The sequence below is a fragment of the Pleurodeles waltl genome, chromosome 11, assembly GCF_031143425.1.
Source record: "Pleurodeles waltl isolate 20211129_DDA chromosome 11, aPleWal1.hap1.20221129, whole genome shotgun sequence".
Lineage (NCBI taxonomy): Eukaryota > Metazoa > Chordata > Amphibia > Caudata > Salamandridae > Pleurodeles > Pleurodeles waltl.
Window position 1 is genome coordinate 69,424,751 of NC_090450.1, and position 18,744 is coordinate 69,443,494.

An 18,744-nucleotide genomic window follows, 5' to 3' on the forward strand; every position below is an offset into this window, starting at 1 on the left:
TGCTTGTGTGTGAGACTTTGGCAAGGGACCAAGGGCAGACACATCAATCCTGATCTGATTGTGTGAAAAATTATAAATGTATTGGAAGCCTCACATAAGCAACAACCATGAGCTTATTGCCCTTTACACACTACTTTGCTCGCTTTCTCATCACTGGCGGCTTTCCTATAAACCGGAAAAACAAACACTTAGACTAAATCAAAATATGTTGTTTGTTTGTATCCCCATCAAATGTGTCACAAATATCTTAGCCTCGCTAGGTCCTCATAAAGGAAGAAAGATTGTGTTCCTCACAACGAAAGCTAAAAGTGAGTTGTGAGGCTATTGGCATGTGTCTTTATTTCATGTCCACACTCATGATTAAAAACATTTTAATGTACACGGCCGACATGTTTCACTGCCACAACCCTACTTATTGGCAATTTCATCAGGGCATGAGGACCAGTGATCACCCACTCATGTAACAAACCTGTATTTAATAAGACGAGAAAAGATGGACAGAGAGTGAGCTATGTGTAAATCAAACACTGCAGAGAAATAAATATTACCCTGCCAAAACCACGTTTCCTCTACAATGCAGCAACGAAATATTTACAATATGGCCTCCTGGTGAACGCATACCAGTAGTCCATAGAAAGGCAGTGTCAGTAAACTAAGTTATGGTTACGATATATGTTTCAAAGGATCCATATAGTCTGTGTTAGTAATCATTACATTTTTTCAAATGTTAGGGTGTGTACAAGGTTCATGCAGCCACATATTCCAATCTAAAGGACCTCCACAGTTGTCAACAGCCGGCGACTAGTTGCACTAGGCCTTTGTGACTCTCTGAAGTGTTGGCTGTATATCAGGCCCCTCCCACTCCGTACTGGGCGCTTACTGGGTACTATATTTGTAAAATCTTGCAATGGCCTGTGAACCATCACATCCGTGTTACAGCGACTACCAATCAGCGTGTCCCCACCAGGCTCCACCCAGCACTAATGCCAGGTCACTCACCCTCCATGTAGGGAAATGTATATGTAGAATCTCACAATGGCCTGTGAACCAACATGTCCACGCTGCAGCCGTTTGCATTGCAACTCAGCATGACCCCATCGGGCTCCGAATACCAATAGAGCTCAGTCAGCCTATCCCGTGGCCAGGCTCTCATCGTCCATATCTCTGATGCACCGCGTAACCACACTGGGAGGGAGAGACTGCGTAACCACACTGGGAAGGAGAGACTGCGTAACCACCCTGGGAGGGAGAGACATATTACCACTGACTGCATAACCACCTTGCAAAGGGGAGGCATACTGCAATCGACTCACCGTCAGTGTCGACAACCAGGCTTTCATCTCACAACTGTAATTGTGAGAAATATCACAAATTAAAAATGCTATTTCTTTTTGCATGCTCACTCAAATATTTGCAGTTTGTTAACAGTATTAGATACAGAAACAAATGAAAGAGAATTATATAAAATATAATATATGGAATATTATGCAATATAAGATGGCAGAAGGAGAGCATCTTTTCAAAATATTACCTTTATGTGCTTAGAAAACCAATTTATTACAATTATAAGGCTTACCTTTTTCAGCAAACTGTTTAATTGGGATTTCATCTCCTTTGGGTTGTTGTCAGTAGTGTTTGCAGAACTGTCTTTAAAAAGTAAAAAAAAATCATATAATTTTCCGTCTTTTCCATGTTCACTCACCTGGCCTTAAAAGAGCATTCTGCATGTTTGATCAGTTTGATGTAGCTTGGCTGGTACACAAGGCAAACTGATGACAGCAGAGCATCAGTGTCACAACTTGCAAGCGTCTTGTTTCTGTAGAGCGTGTCTTCCATGTCTGAAAATGAAAGTTAACCGAGCGCTTGCCAGACAGCCTTCTGCCTGTCATCTAACCACTGCTGCAAGATGACAGGGACAAGTTGCGTGCTGGCGCTGCAAGCGAGGCATTGTGACGTATCTGTGTGCCTGTAATCAATTATTACATGGTTCTATAACTATTTTTGTTACTATAAATGAGTTTCCATGTCAAAACACGCTTGCAATATGAAAATTTAGAACAAGTAATTTTAATGATGTTCTGTCATCAGATGTATTAAATGTGTAAGCAAAATAATCGTAGACCCAAGAAGTTCTCTCTGCCTGTCACCTCGTTTCTTGTCAATGGAACTCTGTCCGACTCACCTTCTTGGGCTGCTTCTTGAAAGTCAGCTCGATTACAAGGGCAATGGTGGTACCATATCCATTGACAAATCGCCTGTAATACCCAGTGAAGCCTATGAAGACTCTCACGTCTGTCTGGTTATGGGGGGGGGGAGTATGTTCCAAAGCCAGCATGGTCTGTATTTTGGGCTGGAGCGGTGCACTTTGTCCCCACCGACCTGGTAGCCTTAATAGGCTACAGACGTCAGCCCTATCAGGCACTTACCGGCCTGCCTTCTGCCTCCATCTTTCACTGGTCACTTGCAAGCATCCTAGGTGTCCACAACGACTCTAATCCAGTGCAGCTTGAGTCCACTATAATGACTGCAGGGGTGTGAGGATGGCGTGAATTTTCCTTGTAGGTAAAAATAATGACCCCAAATTTCATAAGAAACTTTGCATATTTTACTAGCTTAAATAATATTTTTCTCAGATGTAATAGTGAGTTTCCCTCCCTTCACTGCAGCCAAGTTTCTGTGACCTCCCTACAAATCCCTTTCCATTTTCCCTTTCTGCTGTACCCTCCCTTGTTAATTGCTATTGGGCTGCCATCTTGTTCATACATCTAACTTTCCCTCCAGGGTTGCTCTAATAAGGCATACCATCTTGGACACTGTGGTACCTAAAGAGTTCCCAAATGTGGTGTCTATTTGGACTTTCATAGCGCCTCTCTCATCAGAATCCTGAGTTTACCTTTCCCCCCATTTTGTCAGAGATCTCAGAAAACTCTCAGAAAACTATCTGGCCAAAGTGGAAACCGCAAACAGTTCACCTTGGTCCTCCACTGGGATGGCAATTAGCCACGTTTTCCAGTTTATTTGCATCATTTATCTGTTCTGCCAGTAGCACATATTTGAGTGAGTGAACCATTGTAACCGGTCATCAAAAAGCCAATTCACACCCCAAGAATGGAAACAGCTATAGGTCTGTACAGGACATCATGTTGTTTTCAACTTGTTGTGAAAATGTGTTCATTGTCTACCACAGGATCAAGTGGATACATATAGCATCCTAGAGCCTGATTGGTTGGGGTTTCATCCCTAACATGAAACACGAGCTGCCCTTGAACATGTGTCTGATTATGAGTGATATCTCTGCGGGAGATACAGCCCCATTACGAGTTGCACCAAATGCAAATCTGCGCCTGGTGTCTCCCTCGCCGTTTCTACACAGACATATTTGCTTGGAAACACATCCAGAACACGAGAGGATGGCCATTGTAAAATCAAGTACTGCATATTATTTGTCACTGTGGCTGGAAAACATTTGATAGCACACTGCAGGGGTGGAATTTGGAGCCCGATTTGGCGATTCCATCCCTGTAAATTCTGTCCACCTTCATAGCGCCACTCATATTCTGGATCCATGTGAATGAAGGAAATCAGTGCCCTTTGGACCTCCTCTCAGCCTTTGAAATAGTAGATCATTGCATACTTCTGTACCATCCGCAGCATATTGCCAGTGTGGTTTTCCTTATCCTGTGGCTTTTGGTGTGGATATATTGAAAGTTAAAATGTAGCCAACATTAAGTGGTTAGTTTACTTTTAATTTGATTATTAGGAGTAAATATCAAGTATTTTGAGAATGAAATACTGCAAAAAGGGATGCACATTCATGTTTATATTTCACTTTGTGTATGAATGTGGAGGTGTGAGAGTGCACTGAAACATAATAAATTCTGCTGTCTTCAATTGGTCTGTCCCATGGAAACTAGATCACGGGTCTTCCACAAGACATGGGGTTTTAATTCTTTTCTGGGTGCCAAAATTGGTTATAGTCTTTGGGTTCTTTATGGCTCATACTTTTGACATGGTTTAAAGTGCGGTGTAAAAGCACCCATGCTGTATGAAGAACTCACTTGATATACTGGACTGCCCTGGTTGCGATTGCTCCTAGATGTTTTCAACGACGGGAACCTGGACACTGTGTGGTTATTTGATTTCACCATGCTTATAGGACTTTGACAAGTGGGGGGAAGCTGGCCAGAAACACAAACCTCCTGGTTTGATTTTGGGGACTGGATCTGTAGCCCACATCTCCTTCTGAACCTTTAGAATGAGTCAGTTCTGCTATACACAGGTTTGATTTCCTAAATTTTTGTTTTGCATTGTCTGGCTAATTAATATTAAAATAAGGAGGGTACAACCTGTATTTTAATGGTGCCTTAAAAGATGCTGTTTTGTACCCTACAGGATATGAGCTATTTGGCTTCATCAGTCACATGGGGACATCAACAATGTCTGGTCATTATGTTTGCCATATCAAAAAGGACGGAAGGTGAGTTCTGGTAACAGAGTAGACATCATTGTCATGGTATTTGTTTCGTGGATAACGTCCTTATCTTTTATCGTAAATGATGTTATTTTTGCAGTTTAATACCTTTTGCGAGTTTCATGTACCTTTTTCATTTTCCTTTATAGTTCTTTACAATACGAACACATTGTAAACTAATGTTATTTCTTTAAACAGTTTTTAAAGAAACTTTGTTTTATTGATTTTCACACAAGAAGCAGCAAAACAGGCAATGCGAAAGTCCTAAGTACAAATTAGGGGAGTCCCCAAATCAACATTGCATGATTTCCCAATGATAAATAGTCTTGTACGTGCCAAAACGGGTATCAGAAGAATGCGTTATTGGATTAATACTTTACCTGATCCAAGTCATCGAGCTAGGGTCATAGCAGAAAAGGCTTCCATATCACACTTGGCTGCCATATCTGTTGTACAATATTACACACATTACACAGAAGTCATGCTCCCCCATCCGAGCTACCGCCCGAGCTGGAATCCCCCTCGTCATTAAATTTGTCAAGAAGAAGTCCCAGTGTCATAACTGCCTCTGCAGCCCCTTCAACAGTGTGAGAGAGGCGCATGTGATTCTCTTCTGCCAACAAGCATATCTCTCATTCATGAGGATGCCAGTGGTACCCTGGCCCCAACCAACCAATTGCTACTCGCTGTTTAGCCAACAGCAGTGCTAGCTGGGTAAAGCTATACAGACTCTTACGCCCCCACGTCGTCACTACACCCAAGAGGGAGGCCGGTGGGGTCAGAGGGACCACTATGCCCTCGGCCCACACAATCCTAGGCACCACTTCCCTCCAGAACCCCTGGACCCCACTGCAGGCCCAGGCCAGATGCAAAAAGGTGGCCCGAGCTCTCCGCATCGCATACATCTTGCCACTCTCTAGTGATCCGTTCTGTTCAGCTGACTAGAAGTCACATAGATGTGGTGTAGGGAATTAAAGTGTAGTAACTTAAATCTATGGTTACAAGGCACCGTTCTCCCAATACTCATGTGCATGCCCAGTCTCCATCCCTAATGGGCTCCTCCAGTTCCCTCTACCAGACCCAACGTGCTACATAGGGGTTACCAAATATGTTTCCCCCCAGAGCTCTTTGTAGAATAAGGTGATCAGGTGCCCTCCCCTCCACTCACTGGATTAGACGACCAGCAGTTGCAGCGCTGCTGGAAAGCAAGTCCATACGTCCCCCTCCGTGCGCTCCAGCTTGGCGTAGTAAAGGAAGTGACCCGGTCCTACACCAAAGGCCTCCTGCGCTTCCGGGAAGAGGAGGAAAGTGGCCCGCCAACTGACAACCCCCCATCTTCCATGGACATATCCTCATGAATTGCCTGAACGGCACCAGATCCTAGAGTTGTAACTCCCTATCAAGGGGGCCCTGCAAAGTATCTTCACAACTACTGCCTCCTACATTGCAACCGTATGCCCTATGGGATAGGGCGCTCCAACCTACCCACTCACATCAGTAAGCGCACCAGCGTTTTGTTACCCAGCATGTTCTTGAACAACCTTTTCTTCCAACTATCAGCGTAAACTAACCTCCATGCGGCATGCTAGAAATGTGCTGCATAATAATAAAGGTGTATGTCTGGGAGAGCTAGACCTCCATCCTCCATGTCCCGTATAAGTACCGATGGAGCTACCCTGCTGTGCCACTCATTCCCAGACCAACAAAATCAGTAAACTATCCAGTTTACGAAAAAACTGCAGCCCAAGCGGAAACATCGAATTCTGGACAAAGTAAATGTATCGACTGAGAAATAACATCCTGACCACTGCCGCCTTACCCATTACCGACAGGGGAGCTTGTTCCAGAACCCTGTTGATCCCTCCAAATCCTTGATGACCATGTCCAAACGCCTGTGCACTGCTTCAGTATGCGTAACCTGTATGCCAATATACCGGAATCCCTCTGTCTCTCAGAACTGGAAGCTGTTCAGCTGGTGTTCCCACCAGCCTCCCAAGGGGGAATAGTAGTGACTTCTGCACATTAACTGGGAAACCGCACCAAAGTCAGCCAATAACCCCATCAGGATCAGTTCACCCAGAAGTTTACCCCCCATGCGAACCAGGGGGTCAGTATACTGTAACTGTGCCCAGCTGCAAAAGACTCGTTCGAATCCCATTCCAGTCAGAACTGCCTGCAAATTTACCCACTCTACAGTGTCGAAGGCTTTTTCTAAATCCAGATAGACGAGGGCCAACTCTCGATCATCATCAATAGTTTTGTGCAGTACATGTGTGAGCCTACGCAAACGAAACGCCGTGCTACGGGCTGACATAAAGCTGCACTGATCCTCGTGCACCAGGCCTCAAAGGACTCCCCCCAGTCTTGTTGTCAAAAGTTTGCATAGTATTTTTATATCTGAGTTAATCATAGTGCGGGGCCTATATGAGGAAGGATCCGCAGGATCACCCCCGGGTTTCATCATAAGGCGTATAATCCCTCCCTGCATACTGGGTGGAAAGAGCCCCAAAGTATGCACCTCAAGGAAAGCTTCTAAGAGCTTCTCCTTAAGTACAGTGGAATAAGGTTGATAAAACTCCACAGGGAAGCTGTTCCCACGAGGTTCCTTGGACCTATTGAGGGCACTAAGAGCCTCACCAAGTTCCTCCATAGAAAGAGCCTCCTCCACCTCCTGCATATAGTCTGGCGTCGGATGAGGCAACCCCACTCCTGCCAGGAACCCCTCTATCGCTCCCATGAGGACCCCCACATTGGCGCGATACATGCCCTTGAAATGCTCCACAAAAGTGTACAGACTATCTCACTGGCTGGTCACCAGAGTGCCCTCTGGGTCTTGAAGATGCATGAGAGGTGTACCTTCCGCCATGAGGATCCATGCTAGGAGCCGGCCATACTTGTCCTCCTCCCTGTGCAAGTGCTGACCGTACACCATAAGTGTACACTTGTCTAGGGTGTCCGAGATCCTCTGCACTTCTCACTGAACCCACAGTACCTCCGTGTACATGTCCGCTGAAGACGTTTCTGACTCATGCAGGTCGGCTTAGTGCCTCTCCTGCACCCCAAGCTCCGCTGCCAGTTGTCACCGTATGCCACAGGTGGTCCCTATACATGCCTTTCTCATGACCACCCTAAGGGCTTGCCAATCGGTAGCCCTGGAGGCTGCAGTCCCCCAGTTCGTGCTTGAATAATCTGTGAGGGATGTCTCTAGCGCCCCTGACACACCATGTCCTTCAAGAGTTCAGAAGGCATACCCCACCTCTGCACCGGACATTGATCATCCTCCCACCTAAATTTGAGCACCACAGCCGCATGGTCAGAAAAGAACCGTTCCCAAATTTGCCACCGCAACTAACCGTTCAGGGTCCACCCCATCCGTCTACAGGTGGTCCAGGCTGCTATCAGTATTACATGTTGGAGAATGGCAGGTGTACTCCAGTGCAGCACTCACCAGCTGTCAAGGAAACCCAAGTTGTACATGACCCCGGCAAGGAGACTTGTCATTAGGGGCTTATTGCCCTGCTTGAGTGGATCCCTCTCGCCATCCAGAATGCAATTTTAATCCCCTGCCCAAATCACTGGGGCCCCTCATACTGCCCACCAGAAGATCTTGGATTCACTCATAACAATGTTTGCCATCCAAATTAGGTGCATAAGTGTTCAGGATCATAATGCCTTTACCATCCAATGTTCCCTGAAGTAGGAGATAATGTGTGTGCCTCACTGTAAGTGTATCAAAAGGAGGCCTGGGTGCAATACAGATGACTACCCCCGGCATAGCAAGAATAAGTGGTGGAGAAGAATTGATGCCTCTTTTTCTTTCCCAGTTTCTGAGGTTCCCTTCCCATCAACCCCTTGGATGCCCTGGATGAGTTAGTTAGGTCCCCGGCCTTGGTGCTCAGGCGCCAGGGACATAACCACCTCCTCCTGCACCCGGCTCATCGGGGGAGCGTTAGTTGTGGGGTGGTGGCTACGAACCAGTATGGGCATGGTTATGCCCCCACCCCAACTGAAAGGGGTAACAGTCTTTTAGCCCTCTCCCTGCACACTTAAAAATCTTATCCCAACGGCAAGCAAGTGGACACTTGATTATTTTGGGTTTTGGCTTTACATTTGGGCCATGAGAGCTTGGCTAACTCTCAAAATCGTCCCACTTGGATTGGTGAGGGCTGCTCTTTTTGGACTTTGGGACGCTGCCATGTAGAAAAATGTATGAGACCTAGACACATCTGAAAACTAAACATCTGGGTGAGTCTACGGTGGCGTGCTTCACATGCACCCGCACCAATTTCTTACCCACAATGCCCTCCAAACCTCCAACTTGCTTGAAATCACACATTTCCCCCACATTTTTGTGATGAAACCTTCCAGAATCTGCAGGAATCCACAAAATTCCTACCATCCAGCATTGTCGCATCTATACCGATAAAACTTCTGCCCCCTGGTCAGCCTAAAAACTTTTTTTTCCAAACTGCCCTTTTGGACCCGTTTTGGTTCCCCCTCAATTTCAACATATTTTTAGCTCTTCCCTGCCATAGCCACTTGGCCCACCTACACAAGTGAGGTATCATGTAATTTTGTTTAGCTAAATTTAAGGTTTGCTGAGGATTCTGGGTAAGAAAACACTTGGGGGATCCATGCAAGTCATACCTCCCTGGACTCCCTTGGGTGTTTATTTTTCCGAAATGTCTGGGTTTGGTAGGTTTCCCTAGATGGCTCCTGAGGCCAGGACCAAAAACGCAGTGCCCTCCCACCCCCCCACACACAAAACAGGTAGTTTTGTATTTGATAATTTTGATGTGTCCATGTAGTGTTTTGGGGCATTTCCTGTCGCGGGCACTAGGACTACCCACACAAGTGAGGTAACATTTTTATAAGGAGCCCTAGGGGAATGCTGGGTGGAAGGCAGTTTGTGGCTCCTCTAAGATTCCAGAACTTTGCAGCACCGAAATGTGAAGATAAAGTGGGTTTGTTTTGCCAAATTTTGAGGTTTGCTAAGGATTCTGGGTAACAGAACCTGGTGAGAGCACCACAAGTTACCTCATCCTGGGTTCGCCTAGGTGTATAGTTTTCAGAAATGTCCAGGTTTGCTAGGTTTTTCTAGGTGCCAGATGAGCAAGAAGCCAAAATCCACAGCCAGACACTGTGCAAAAATCAGGTCAGTTTTCTTTGGGAAAATGTGATGTGTTCATATTGTGTTTTGGTGCATTTTCTGTCGCGGGCACTAGGCCTACCCACACAAGTGAGGTACCATTTTTATTGGGAGACTTGAGGGAATGCTAGGTGGAAGAAAATTTCTGGCTCCTCTCCTCTGTTTATTATCCTTTTCTTTAAAAGGGTCAGGGCCACAGGCTGTGATGTGCATAAAGGGGGACTCCATCTCAGAGCGCATGTATGTTTCGCCGGCTGTCTCAGGCCAGCCAAACATACATGTGCAGTGTGCTCTCTGCAGCCCAGCAACACCGTTGCCGGGCTGCAGAGAGCCTGCACAGGCTTCCAGTCTGCCTGGTAAGTGGTGTTGGTTTTTTAATTCAATTTATTTAAATGTTTATTACCCCACCTCCCCACCCTTCCCCCTGTGCGCAGTTTGCAGCAGTGTGTTTTATTTCATTGTATTTGACTACTTTTCAATGCAGCCATCGAAGTGAAAGCTTATATTTATCAGTTGAGTAAAAGTGAAAATATACTAGGAACATCTTCATTTTTTCGCCACTAGAAAAATAAATAAATATGGATAAATACCAAAATATGAAAATTATGAATAAATACTGTCGGAAATGTCAAAAAAACAAATAATGTAAAGCCAGGAGCCCTAGTCACAGTATATTTCCTATTCTGTTTGTTGTTTTTCTAAATATTAATTACACTCATGTATTTTGTATACTTTAAGCAGCATTAAGGTGATGTGAGAAGCTGTTTTCTCTTTGTTTTCTAGTGAGCAGCTTATTATCACATAGAAAGGTTATTTATTGGTTGAAAGCCTCTTCCACCCTACACTTGAGATCAAAAGTTCATTTCATATGAAGATTATATATTTTTTTTAAATCTTTTTATTGATAAAGAAACCAATCAGACAAAAAATTAAATACGGCAATTCAGTTTTTTTAATAACTCACAGCATCGAGCTCAGGCATTTTAACAAATAGTTAGCTCACTTAATAGTCAAAACAAATGAACGCTCCTTCAAGAAAGATTCAAAATGGAGGCAGGAGGTTAGAGGGAACCGCAGGAGAACACTCCTTCGTACTCAGAATTGCATAGTACTTTAAGCCACTGGCATCAAGCATGGTTGTAGAACAAGGACCTTGCTTGTCAGTGCCATCAAAAGGGAGAGAAAGGACCAACTCTCAGCTGGTGTGGTTGGTATTCATTAGACTGTCTAGAAGACATCTGAGTTGTGCTGTATTTTCAGTTTTTCCAGGCTCTGTATGAAGCTGAAATGCCCCAAGATGTAAATTCTTTCCACGACTCCTCAGCAACTTCCTCCTAGACGTTGCTTCCTCTCTCAATGCATAGAAGAGCAGGTTATGCTTATTTTCAAATTGCTTGTCTTGATTTAAGTAGCCAACTTCCTTAGAATGGTCTCAGGCGGGGCGTCCGAGCATAGGCAACGGATTACCGCCATCCCGAACAGAGGTAGAGAAAGTTTGTCCTCAAGGGCAGTCTGAGGCCTTTCTGCACCAGAGCAGAACCTTAGTGGTCTAGGCTAGTCAAGAGCTCCGCAAAGATCTTTTTCATCACACGGTCATATCCTCCTCAGCCACAACAAACTGAGATATTTTCTAGCACCTCGGTCCTACCATCCAACACCAGCACATCACCAGCTACTACCTGCTGAATTGATAGGTTATCTACCTCATTCTGTATGACATCCTCTCATTCCTCCACCTTCTGGACCTTCAGTTCCATGTCTACCTCTGTAGAGTCCATTCTAGTCTGCCTTTGTTCTCTTGTTTGCCTTATTCCTTCAGGATCATATGTTCCCTCGTCAAGGCTTCAGTGACTAACTCCAAATCATCTTCCTCTGAGGATTCCTTTCATCTACTTGTCTGTCATTGGAAAAAGTCCTTCTTTTCCCATTTGGGCTGTTGATTGATCATCGTAAGTTTCCGACAATCACAGTACCAATGTCACTTCGTGGCCCGATCCAGCATAAGGCTCACAGTAATGCTTCACATCCCAGGGAGTCATTCCATTTTACCCTCCTGTCAATCACCATGAGACCCCGACAGGATCAGGGCAATGTGATGGCCAAGTTAAGCCTTTACTCACTAGCTGGTTTGGGATGCTTTCTCACCACAGCTCACCCTCAAGTGCTGCATACCAGTTTCAGGAGGCTGTCTGCGCTCCCCTCTTGCTCACCTCTCCAGGAAAATGAGGGTCGCTCCTGCCACATTGTTCTTAGTGATCACTAAGGGCTAATATTATCTTTTTCACTATAGGATGTCTATGCAGGATTATTCTTTCCTGAGTTGTGGTTTTTGGCTCAATGTGCAAGTTCTTTGCACCTTCTGCAACCAGTAATTTAAATGTTAATGCACATTTCTTCTTCTTAAAGAAAAAATATTTACAGGCGAGTTCCAATAAAGCTCACTTCAAAAGATACATCTTTGTGAAATGTATTTTTAAACTCCCTAAGGTGTGCACTAAATGTAATGGCAATTATCACTTGTTGTGTGCATCAAAAGTCTTTAGCATACACCTTGGAGTGTTTTTTTCCTTTTAATCGTTTTTGTCATAAACAAGCTTCTCGGAATGTCTCTAAAACTCTCTCCACTATGTTTTCCCGAAATAATTAATTGTAGCCTTAAATCAACTCTCTTACTTCATTTCTATTCATCTTCTCCCACCTTGGCAAACCGTCTGTTATTTTTATATTTCTTATAAATTATATGGTCACACTGTTTAGCGCAAAAAGAACTGGGCATCGCAATATTTCACTGAACTTTCTTGCTCCGAATTTAATTGACACAATTTAAACGCCTTTGCTTGAAATGTTTTAGTTTGAAACGCCCAGAGCCAAAAACGTATATCTCTTTGTCTGTATTCCTAAGGAGGTAATCGGTGTCCCCAAATCTCCTGTTTGCCTCCACCCATCTTTGTGGAAATCTGATAAAGATTGGTCCTTCTGGCAACATCCATGATGGAGGGACTACAAGTACCCCTTTTTAGGTCCTTCCCAAAAAATAACCCCCAGGCGCAGTGTCCCTCTGCACACTACACTCCATATTGTGGCCAGGCACAGGTTTAGAGACCAGCTCCTCAGAAGGTAAGGTATATTATTCCTGCTTTGTGGAGTTCTCTACAGTGGAGAAGTCTACAGTAGGATGATAGGACCACCCATGCAGGACTAATTTTATGATTCTTTCCAAAAGGGAGGAAAAGAAGTTTAGGAATGTTTAGGAATGCTCACAAATCTTAACATGGTTTTGGGTGTTCCCAAACTTCCTAGGCAAACTATGCCTTGGAACGCCCACTTTCCCACCCTTGAGTGGGTTTATGGTTGTAGAGATCTCTTATTCAAGACAGAGCTATCCACTCTGGATATGCGGTTATGCTCGCTAGGAGTTCCTTTATGAATTTCCTGACAGGTGTAGGAAAGGTATATTCGGTTGTGAATATAGTTTTGCGAGTGAATGTCCTGTTGTGAATAGTCCCTCATTCTCTTTTGAACTGTTTTACATACTAAAGGGTTGTAGGTTCAGCAGTGGTGTCCACTCATTGAGATAAAGGTACAAGCTTAGGTGGACATGAGCCCCTAGCATTCTTAAGATGTCCTCCCAATAAACACAGCCAGTGCTTTGTCCTCCCAACTTTTGCCTGAAATTAGGAATTTCATATTTTCTCCGCAGGTGTTTTTTTTGGGGGGGAAAGTTCCTTATCCCATAGCCCAACATCAAATCTGTGAGCAGAAGAAAATATTAAGCAAATTCAGCAAAAATTAAGGACCTCATGATACATTTTAAAACTGTGAGCTAACGCCATTTAAAGTATGTGATAAATACAGCACTAAAATGTTATTCAGTTTTATTAAGTTTCTACTAAGCATTGTATCATGACCAGCCTAATTCCTCAATTTATGAATTTGTGATTTTTTTTCTGTTTCAGATGGGTAATATATAATGACCATAAAGTTTGTGCTTCAGAGCAACCTCCCAAAGACCTCGGCTACATTTACTTCTACCGCAGAATGCCTTGATAGGACGTCAAAGATTCCACAGGGGCCTTTAGAAACCATATGCCTTTTACTCCGCTACAACAACTAAACAAAAAAAAAAAGTTGGACTGCCGAATTGCAGATTAATGTATAGGATATTTATAGTTCGTTTTAGAAAGACAAAAACAACACACTCAATAATACGAAGCCTTCTTACATGTGAGGGGGGATGTTCTAAAGTGTAATTTTCTCAATTTTTTTTAATAGAATAAATTGTATCCTGGGTTTACTGTGCAATGCTGATTTTGCCATCATCGTTTTTGGTGATCGGCCAATTGCAGTACTCACTTTACCCCGCCAAAGCCACTTCCTGTAGGCATTTTGTGTATCCAAACTTTATTTTATGAGTTAGTGTTGTTCACTTTTTCTGAATGGATGTGTCATCATTTTTTGAGTGACGTTTGCTGCCTTCTGAAGAAAGCACTTGAGATGGACCCGGTGAACACTGGACAGAAAGAGCATGGAGCATCAGGGAACTTGTGGGTGTGGAAGTCAAGCTCTGGAACCACCTTTTATCTTCAAAATACCCTTTTCCTGGAATATATAAAGTGTTCTTTTGCTCCCTATTTCAGTTTTTTTGTTTTATGTATTTTTACATAAATGTTCACCAGGGCCAGCTTTTGAGTTCAAGCTTTCCATGGAAATTCAATTTAAAAAAGAAACTGCCAGTCACCCTCAGGTTTGTTGAGTTAAGCTAATTTGAAAATTTGGTCCGAGACAGTATAGGAACCCCTCATGCTCACCGACTCCTTTTTTTAGCATTGCGGTGCATTATAAAACATCAAAATATTAAATTAGGCTTTATCCAGACATCAGAGCTATGGAAGAAAGTGAATTTCAGCAGCTCTGGCCTCTTCTACACTAATGATGTACTGTCCTCGAATTTTGGTGATTCGAGCTGGATTTGTGAACTCTGCAACATAAATAGTCTTTACATGATCCAGTAGCGTAAAGCCGCATGAAGTAGCCCTTTTTAGGCCATACAGCTGCCTACATTTCATAGACGTTTGAATGTAAATTTGGTTAAAAGTGCAGATTAAGGGCTCCTTGCTATAGACTGCATGCATGAGCTTTGCATAAGCAATATTCTACTCTGTTCTCCGTTCTACCATCATGGTGCCTTTACTACTTCAGTAAACGGACATGTGTTTTAGGGAGCTGTGAAGGACACTACATGGAACATTAGTAAGGATACCTCCTCAAAGCAAATTTATATGGAGAGGATTGTAAGAAAATGTAATAAGGGTTGAAAATAACTATAATACAGTCAGTTTTGTTCACCTCATGCTGTGTTCTCACAGGTGTTTGATTCATTTTAGAAATGTGTACATTTAGTTCTGAGAGGGCTTCCTCAAATCTTCAGCCATCTCATCGTAGGCGGATGATACGTCCCGTGGTGACAAGTGTAAATACAAAAACAAATCATGATAAAAAATGTTGATTCGTTTGAAGGTTTCCAATGTTTAGCACGAGCGGATATTTACACCATAATTATCATTATTCTCATTCCTATAAGGGCCTGATTACGACCCTGTGGGATGGGATGCTCTGTCACAAACGTGACGGATATCTCGTCCGCTGTATTACAAGTTCCATTATATCCCATGGAACTTGTAAAGCGACAGGCGAAATAGCCGTCATGTTTGTGACAGTGTATCCCATCCGCCAAGGTCGTAATCAGGCGCTAAGTGTGTTGGAAGTGAGAGAGAGCGAGTCATTTTTAAAGCACCCATGGCCCTATCATGACATGTTTGGCGTGGGGATCCAGTAGTGTTGAATGGACTTCTTGCAGTACACAGAGTAGTATCATAGTTGTAAGTATTGTTTATGCACACGTCTGTAGTGGTATGCTATTGGGCCAGAGTGTCAAATGCAATTCTATTCCTTTGTTTCACCATGAAGGTAAATTAATTTGCTCATAACCACATGACGTGGTACACAATTGAAGTGAATTGGCAGAGGCTGGTTTGAACCCAGATCTCTGGGATGCAAGATGTAGAACAAAGACAATAATCAAAGATCGGGATAAAATCCACATGTTCATCAGAAAATGTCACTGAGGTACTTTGGAAAGAGGTCAGTTGAGAATCACTGCATGAAAAGTAAGGGTGTGCAAAGTCTCAAGAACCCCCACTCACCTCACACCAGCCCATGAAATTACACGAAATGTCTGAAAATTTACGTAAACTTACTTATAAATTACACAAAATGCACTTTAGTCTATCTCGAGTGAAAATTAAGTGAAAATTATCTCGAGTGAAAATTCGCCATAGAAGCCATGGAACTGACACATTTTCTGCTCAGATATGTCTCCACCAAGACATTTTCTACCCTAACCAGTACTCTGACTTGGCATATTTTCTGGCATTTTGCAAAATTTTCACAACACAAGATTGCAAGAAATACCCAAGTGCAATACAACTCATAAGGTTGGCCTGAAATCCAGCATGGATCCTCTTGTGTATATGTAGGACGCACCTGATTAAAAAAACAACATAGGTGAGCAAGGAAAGAGCCCTCTCACCTACTTCTAAAATGCATTGAACCCTATGGAAAATGCTAACCTCGGATCATTGGGTTTTAAGGCACAATTTGTTTCTGTTGTTATCCATAGTGGTGAACTACCTTAAAGGTCCTTATTTAGGCCACAGGTGCTTGATGCTTTTATAAGGTTGCGTTATTCAAGATGTCGTGTGATTTTATCACTTTATCACAGATGTGCTATTGGAAGGATACTTTACAAACCCTGGAAGCCACTGCCTCATTATTTTAACATATTAGACTCCCCAATGTGAAAGAAAATGTCTGAAAGACCCTGCGCTGCAGGAATAAACTTTCTCTTTCCGCAGTCTTGTATCGCTAACAATCACCAGCACCAGGCACTCTAGAACGCTGCTTTGTTTGATGACGTCATCTTGGGTTTTGATTGTGACATCATACGCTGGATGTCCCTTTTTAAGTACCCCTTCAGAGCCATCAAAGTCTGAGGCAGTAAATCTTTAAGGAAAACCCATCCTGATTTACGATATGACGTAGCATTGTCATGGCCGGGTGGGGTTGAGCAGTGTTCCGTTTGAATATTTGACTCGCTGGGCCTGTCCCTGGATTTGGGTAAAGTTCTTAAAGAAAGAAATATTGTAATTAAGAGTTTGATGTCGTTTGTACAGCATAGGGTGCAATGGGGTATTCTCCTACCCGCCCTCTCGGGCATAGTCCAGTGCAGATCGGCAGAGGCGCTGCAGATGTTTGTCCAGAGTACGGGGCTGCAAGGCTCAGGTGCATTAGAGACAAGATATTTCAAACAATGAAATAGAATGCAGGGTAGAAAAGAGACTTCCTATGCTACACTCAATTATGTGCATCGGCCCTTTCATATTTCCTGCTGTCGTCCTTCACTGGGTGTCCTTATTTCAATCTAAATGGTGGGTTTTAAATCTGAACTTGCCTAACACGCACTTAACTGTTCATTCATCTATTTTAGCCCTGTGATTTCCGAATGCTGTCTATTTCTGGAAATATTTTTTTTCAGAAGGATGTGTTCCCACCATGAAATAGTTCGGATTAGTTTTTAGGACCCAGTTCCTTTTGTTTGCTACCCTGTAGAAGTATGGTGGAAAGGCGGAGTTGGAAGACTTTAGGCCTCATTGAGTCCTTGGTGGTTAGCCTGCAGGCCCTACAGGTCAAAGGGCAGATTATCCCCTGCCCTATGTAGAGATCCCAGCCCACACCTGTGGCTCCACCGTAGAGTGAGGGGAATGCTGGATCTGCAGTGGTATGAGGGGGAGAGGTGTGAGGGTCTGGGGGGTGGACTGGATCAAGGTGAAAGCTTTCAGAACCTTTACACAGACCTCCATATATGGCAGGGAAATGATCTTGAAATGGAACTGCCCAGGCAGGGCAATCAGATGGAAATTGATGCTTGCAGGTTCGACCACCGTTTCACTGACACCTGATTCCTTTTTGCTTCTGTGTCCTGCTCCCGTTTACGTCTTCAGCCAAGCTGTTTTACTCAGTTGTGCCCAAGCGTTTGCAAACAGCAGTGAGAGAAGTTGAATTACACCCTGCTAGAATGTACACTGGAAATTGTGTTGGTGGGTTTACAGACACTGGCTTATGAGTTGGCTATTTAGCCGATAGCAAGGTAATAATGTTCATCGCCTATATGCACTGGCATTCTTGAATAATGCACCCTTGGGCAAAGAAGAAAACATGTATCTTGAATGTGCCTTGATGTCTCTAGATGGGCCATGAATGCTATACAAGGTCAAAGTAAAACACTGTAATGTGGAAACGACCCGTGTGTGCTTAGTATTGACAACTTTGTGTGGAGCTTCGGTTAGATGAAAAACTATGCAAACCATGTAACTGGACAAATAAAAATGTAAATGTTTCTGAAACATGTTTAAACGACCACCACGTCTCACACGTGGTACCTAACAATATCTGGAGAGTTTGAACCGTGTTATTGCACATCATTTAGCATTGTTCGCTTTTGAAGCGCTGCAAACACAGTAAGGGCATGTTTGTCAGGCACGAAAAAGAGGTATGAATGATTTGTTGTTGCAATTGTTTTAAATTAAATGATATTCTCACAAAAGTATTCTGTTGTGTCGTTTCTAGAATTTTACTGATAAGAGTACTTGTTTGCTGGGTTGTTTATAGTGCTATGTATGGCTTTATAAACGTGGCCTAGAAAATCAGGTTTTTCAGTCCTTTAATGGCAAAGCCGTGAAAAAACACGAATCGTCAAAGCCAGTAGGTCTCGCCTATGCAAAATTAATTCTTTGTCAGCGTTTTTCTAGCCATGTTGTACAGCAACACACCTTGGAAGCTACATATAACATAATATTATACATGTGTAACCGACTAAAGATTTTCCGCCTTCGGGATCCGAGTACATCATAGACAAATTAAGCTTCAAGTTGCCTATTTGATGGCACTCAAAGTCCTTTGGCAAAAACAAAACTTTTTTTTTAAGTTACCCATTTGTAATTCTACATATGTATACCTGACATAGCCTCATGTTTTCAGTTTTGGGATGATGGCCGAGACTGTGCCC

At 43.4% G+C, this 18,744-nt stretch overlaps 1 protein-coding gene across 2 annotated transcripts in view; it reads left to right on the top strand.

Annotated features, from left to right (window-relative positions):
• Nucleotides 1-18,285, top strand: part of USP13 (ubiquitin specific peptidase 13) — a 263,270-nt gene extending 244,985 nt beyond the window's left edge. For both annotated transcript variants that reach the window (XM_069213085.1, XM_069213086.1), the window contains 2 exons: nucleotides 4,393-4,477; nucleotides 13,577-18,285. In XM_069213085.1, coding sequence (XP_069069186.1) covers nucleotides 4,393-4,477; nucleotides 13,577-13,667 — 176 coding nt within the window. In that variant the 3' untranslated portion in view covers nucleotides 13,668-18,285. The remainder of the gene's footprint in view (nucleotides 1-4,392; nucleotides 4,478-13,576) is intronic.
• Nucleotides 18,286-18,744: the final 459 nt, after the last annotated feature.